This window comes from Gossypium raimondii, chromosome 10 (assembly GCF_025698545.1).
Source record: "Gossypium raimondii isolate GPD5lz chromosome 10, ASM2569854v1, whole genome shotgun sequence".
Classification (NCBI taxonomy): Eukaryota; Viridiplantae; Streptophyta; class Magnoliopsida; order Malvales; family Malvaceae; genus Gossypium; species Gossypium raimondii.
Genome location: NC_068574.1, coordinates 22,740,854 through 22,746,853, shown reverse-complemented (window position 1 = coordinate 22,746,853; position 6,000 = coordinate 22,740,854). Strand labels below are relative to the sequence as shown.

The 6,000-nt window shown below is 28.6% G+C and overlaps 2 protein-coding genes across 2 annotated transcripts; both read left to right on the top strand.

Annotated features, from left to right (window-relative positions):
- The first annotated feature begins 400 nt into the window (after positions 1-400).
- On the top strand, positions 401-2,406 carry LOC128032011 (LRR receptor-like serine/threonine-protein kinase RGI5). Its single transcript, XM_052622406.1, has 4 exons — positions 401-713; positions 1,147-1,521; positions 1,628-1,773; positions 2,131-2,406. Exons 1-4 carry the CDS (start codon positions 401-403, stop codon positions 2,404-2,406), a joined length of 1,110 nt encoding a protein of 369 aa, XP_052478366.1.
- Positions 2,144-3,386, top strand: LOC105775348 (receptor-like protein EIX2). The gene has a single exon (XM_052622866.1). The coding sequence runs from the start codon at positions 2,568-2,570 to the stop codon at positions 3,312-3,314; it is 747 nt and encodes a 248-aa protein (XP_052478826.1). The 5' UTR covers positions 2,144-2,567; the 3' UTR covers positions 3,315-3,386.
- The last annotated feature ends 2,614 nt before the right edge of the window (positions 3,387-6,000 follow it).

The window sequence follows — 6,000 nt, the reverse complement described above, 5'->3', positions numbered from 1 at the left end:
TTGAGTAAACTTCATAGTTTTTGTTTTCCCACTTGTTTATTTAGATTTTCTAGACTTTGTTACATTAATGACAAAAACTTATTGAACGAACCAATATTGACTATAAGATTAATTCTGATGAGAGCAAAGACAAATTAATTAAAATTGACCTTTCATATTATTATTATTTTGCCAGAATTGATCGAATTACGGTGTAAATTCGATTCATTATGTAATTATTAAGACAAGTATATGTAATTACGTATTATGTAAAAATATTGAAGTTACAATCAGACTACAATTGTTTATTTCGTCCTTGTTACATGGACAAATTAATTAAAATGGACGACATTAATTTCGTCTATAAATAGAAGCCCGTCCTTATTTTCATATGCAAGTTATAGTGTAAACTCATTCACATATGGCTCTAATCATCCTACTTGTTCTGATCATTCTCGCAATAGCAGACGTTAACTCGAGCAATGAAATCAGCTCTAATTCTTACAGTGCTTGTCCTGAAAATGAAAAACAAGCACTTTTGGTCTTCAAAGAAGGCCTCATAGATGATGCAAATCGGCTTGCTTCATGGGATCCTCATCATCATCCAGATTGTTGCACCTGGTTTGGAGTTGTCTGTGGCAATATGACTGGCCACATCCTCTCTCTCAACCTCTCACTTCCTCCTTTGGATGATACTGTTGACATTGATTCTTATCTGATGTCAATGTTGAAAGGTAAGATAAACCCTTGTCTGTCAAATTTGAAGCATTTGAGATACTTAGATCTAAGCAACAATGCGTTTGAAGGCCTCTTGCCTTACCAACTTGGGAATCTCTCAATCTCAGGGGTGAGGATAAATTTAATGAGGCTGGGTTATTATATGTTGAGAGCCTCCAATGGTTGTCTGGTCTTTCTTTATTGAAACATCTTGATTTGAGTTTAGTGGACCTTAGTAGAGCTTCCAATTGGTTGCAACTGGTAACACACGACTTCCTTCTTTAGAGGAATTGCATTTATCAAACTATCATCTTCAACTTGGACGTCCATTGCTAAATGTTAATTTGTCAACTCTTGCCGTCCTTGACCTTTCCTACAACTTTTTCACAAACCAAATGAATCTAGGCTGGGTGTCCAAGCTTAACTCCCTAGTTGTTCTCAACCTTGCAGGAAGTGATTTTCATGGACCCATCCCAAATTTTCTTCGAAACATGACTTCCCTTAGACATCTAGATCTTTCATATAATAATTTCAAATCTTCAATACCTGAGTGGCTGTACCGTTTTAGCTCTCTCCAGGTTCTCAGTCTTTCTGCTAATGAATTGCAAGGTGATATTTCTAGTGCCATTTTCAACATTAGTACTCTCAATGAAATTGACCTCTCATGGAATGATCTTGAAGGGAAGCTTCCAAGAGCCGTGGGAAATCTTTGTAACTTGAGGTCAATTGTTTTGTCAAGTGTGAGATTGAATCAAGACATATCTCATATCTTTGAGATTCTGTCAGGTTGCTCTTCTCACAGGTTTGAATCATTGACCTTTGCAAGTTGTCAACTTTGGTCAACTTACTGATCAGCTTGAGCATTTCAAAAACTTAAAAGAACTTTCTTCGAATGATAATTCAATCTTTGGTCCTATTCCAACTTCTTTAGGAAAACTTGCAAATTTAGAAAAGGTTGAGATTTACAATAATTTGTTGGAGGGTGTTGTTTCCGGAAAGCATTTTGCTAATCATACCAAATTGAGGTATTTTGAAGGATGGGACAACTCGTTGGTTTTGAGAGCCAACCCTTACCGGGTTCCTCCTTTTCAACTTCGTTTACTGGGCTTACGATCTTGGCACATAGGACCATCTTTTCCCTTGTGGCTTCGTTCAGAAAACATCTAGAATATCTAGACGTCTCTAACTCAACAATTTCAGATACCATTCCTAGTTGGTTTTGGAGACTACCAAACCAATTTTTGTTTGTAAATTTCTCTAGTAACCCAGATTTCATATCTACCCCAAACTTCAAATGATTCTTGTATTCTTGACCTTAGTTTCAATAACTTTAGCGGCCCACTGCCTCAAATCTCTATGGGTTCCAACCCGTCCATGATAGACCTTTCCAATAATTATTTCTTGGGACCACTTTTCCACTTTTTGTGCTTTCAGTTGAATGCAACAATAGGGACAAGAGTTCTTAGTCTTGCAAACAATCTTTTATCCGGAAAGATACCGGATTGCTGGATCAAGTGGCAATCTTTGCAAGTCCTACGATTAGATGGCAACAGATTCACTGGTAAAATTCCAAGCTCCATGGGAACTTTGTCAGAACTTCAATCCCTACACCTTCACAACAGGCTTCATGGAGAAATTCCTTTGTCACTGAAAAATTGCAGGGAATTGGTTGCAATTAACCTTGGCAAGAATGAACTAGATGATGGCTAGGCCAGGACCTTACAAATCTAATAATATTGATTCTTCGGTCAAACAAGTTTGGAGGTAGCATACCAGACCATTTATGTGCTCTTAATTCTCTCCATATTTTTGACCTTGCGGATAACAATTTCTTTGGGAGCATACCAAGATGTATAAGCAACTTCACTGCCATGGTCAGAGGGAGTGGTTCTTGGGGCAACGCCATACTGTATGCTGCTATTGCAGGACCTCTCTCGGAATCTGCATCAGTTGTGATGAAAGGCCAACTACTTGAATACGACAGCACCCTCAACTTGGTCAAAGTTTTAGATTTCTCCCGTAACAAATTTTCAGGAAAGATTCCCCATGAAGTGACAAGCCTCCAAGGATTGCAGTCACTGAATTTGTCCCAGAATCACTTGTCCGGAAAGATCCCTGAAAACATTGGTGGTATGAAATCGCTAGAATCTCTTGATCTCTCTCAAAACCAGCTCTCTGGTTCTGTTCCTGAAAGCATGTCAAGTATGACATTTTTGAGCCACTTGAACTTGTCCTCTAACAATTTCACTGGCAGAATACCCACAAGTAGTCAACTACAAAGCTTTAATGAATCATGTTATGCTGGTAACCATCTTTGTGGATCTCCATTAAAGGATTGCAAAGGAAGTGGTAATGAACATGGTGTCAGGAATGGAGGTAGGGGAATTGGAGAGGGACAAGAAGTAAACTGGTTCTACGTAAGCATGCCACTAGGATTTGTCTCTGGTTTTTGGTGTGTGTTGGGGCCATTGGTGATTAGCAGACAATGGAGGATCATGTACTTCCGATTTTTGGAACAAATGTGGTGGAAGGTATGTGACTTTGTGGCTAAAATTAAGTTTTTTTTTTTAATTATTGATGTTGTCACATCTATACTATTATTTAAGTTTTGTTGGTAAAATTACAAAAATATAATTTTTTAAGTATTTTAGTCTTTTTATTTTAACAAAAATCAATAAAAATATACTTAAATTTGGACTCACTCCAATTGAATTAGTAAAACTTTAAATTTACCATTCAACTAAAATTATATTTTAATTTATTTTATACATTTTATTTTAATATGCACAATTTATTATTTATATTTTAAATACGTGATTTCATAGAATTTTTGTAAAATGTTTAGTTAAAATCACTAAGTTTGGTAATATTAGATTAACTAATTTAACTCATGTGCTACACAATTATTATATCATAACTATTTTAAAAAAATTATATAAGGTAAAAGTGTATAAATACAATAACTATAATATTTATAGTAATTAACATGTTAATGAAATTAAGTAATTATCATCGATTGGTATATTTTAAATGAATTATGATTATATTTATAAGAATAAAATGTTTCAAAACCTTAATTTGTCATTGACTACAATATATCAAAAGACGTAACATCTGTAATATTAATGATTAAATAGATATTCAAGACAGAAAAATATAATATGTGTGGAAAAATTAAAACATAATACCAAATTTCGATTGAATAAGAAAATTCTTGCACTAATTTACTAATTGTATTTATCAAAGTAAATAATTTAATCATTTATTAAATATCCAAAATCATATATTTTTGGATTAAAAATATATTGTATTTAGAGTTTTTTTAAAAATACATATATATTACAATTTAATTATTAATTTCTTTTGTAAAATTATGGGTAGGATGTGTGCAGATGGTAATTATTGATTTGAAGATGAATAAAATATTATTTTAAAATGTGAGTTTTTTACTCGTTAATTTTAAATATGAATTTATTAATATTTATAATATATATATAATCATAAGCTCGACAAGAATATACTTTATTATTAAATATATTACTAAATTAGTATTAGAATAATAATTTTATTATTATTTTAAGATAATAATAAAAGTAATATTAATTAATATCATAGTATATTAATGTGAAATTAATTAATTTGGTCATATTTACTTTAAAAATAACAATTACTCAATAAAATTATAAATCTATAAAATCATTGAATATATTAGATAAATTAAAAATAATAAAAATCCAATTTTTAATTAAATAAATATAATTTATATATAAACATGATTTTATTTTAAATATGATAATAATCAATAACGTTAAAATCAATTTTATAATTAATAAAAATTTAAATGTGTGAGATTAACATTATATATAAAAAGATAATATCAATATATTGGTAATTTTATTTATGAAAATTGAACTAAATTTAGTATTCATGTATCAAATTGCATAAAATTAAAGTTCATGTATTAAATTATAGTTTATGAGTTCATGTATAACTTTTGATATATACCCTTAATTATATGATGGATTTTTGTTTTTTTAATTTATACTGACAATCTTTCAAATTTAACCCCAACATTTAATAGCATGTTGGAGACAACTTTAATAGTAGGCAGTAGGCACAGATACGAGACGTTTTCTTATGCTGTTCCAAATTACAGCCGAGGAAAGAAAAATCAAGAAATTATAAATTAATTTGAATATTTAAATGGTTTTAAAATATAAGTTAAAAATTATGATTATTTGAATTGAATTTTATTTTTAATTTAATTTATAATTAATTTTATATATTTTAATACGAAAACATTTTTATACTTGATAAAGATTAAATGTGTGATATTAAATTATATATATATAAAAGATAATATATTTATTTTAATTTATATATCAAAACTCAAAAGAAAATAATATATTTATAATTAAATTAAATACTATTTTTCATAAATACTAATTTCAACTAATTAAAATTGCTCGATTCAACACAAATTTCGACCCGACAAATAGTACGACTTATATCTATTTGAGAAATTAAGATAAAAATTGATCAATTAGGAATTATATTTTATATTATCTATGTTTTTAATTTTTTAAAATCTATGATATAATATAATAATTTATTAATAATATTTTCATTTTCATTATTATTATTATTTCTTAATTAGACTTTGAACCCAAATTAAATTACACTTATTATTTTAGATTAATTATCACTTAATTAGTGTTACAATTATATACCAATAAAATAAATATTTATATAGCACTATAAATATGTACATTAGCTAATCATTTTCATTCAAAATAACATATAAAGAATTACAAGAAAAATCATATGTTAGCATTATTTAATAGGTTTTGTTTTCATCACAAAAATGTTTGATTTTCATTATTATTTGATACTCGATAATTTTACTATTATTTGATTTTAATAATATTTACGTAATTGTAAATGTTATCTACCATTGCGTTGTGAAATATATTATATCAAAGGCAGTGAGGTATTAAAGTAATAATTCTTAGTATGTGAAATTTTGACTCATATTTGAATGACTAATTATTTTATCTAATTACTTAATACTTTATTATAGATGATTTACCATTTTTCACTTTCATTATTTTTAAAATATTATTTTATTCTCTTAATTATTTTTCAAAATTATAAATTAAACCAATTCTCAAATAAATATTTTAAAAATATAAAACATTGTTTTAAAATTTTAAAATAAATATGTAAACATCGAATGTTGTTATTAAGGGTAATAAATATGAAACCTTCAACATTGTAAAATCCAGCAGTGACCACCGAAATCAT

Bases quoted from the DNA above. Each gene is read 5' to 3' on its own strand.
- LOC128032011 (XM_052622406.1), top strand. From the start codon at position 401: ATGGCTCTAATCATCCTACTTGTTCTGATCATTCTCGCAATAGCAGAC. The intron at 714-1,146 runs GTAAGATAAACC...TCAACCTTGCAG, and splicing joins TCTGATGTCAATGTTGAAAG to GAAGTGATTTTCATGGACCC. The intron at 1,774-2,130 runs GTTCCTCCTTTT...TTGTGCTTTCAG, and splicing joins TGAGAGCCAACCCTTACCGG to TTGAATGCAACAATAGGGAC.
- LOC105775348 (XM_052622866.1), top strand. From the start codon at position 2,568: ATGGTCAGAGGGAGTGGTTCTTGGGGCAACGCCATACTGTATGCTGCT.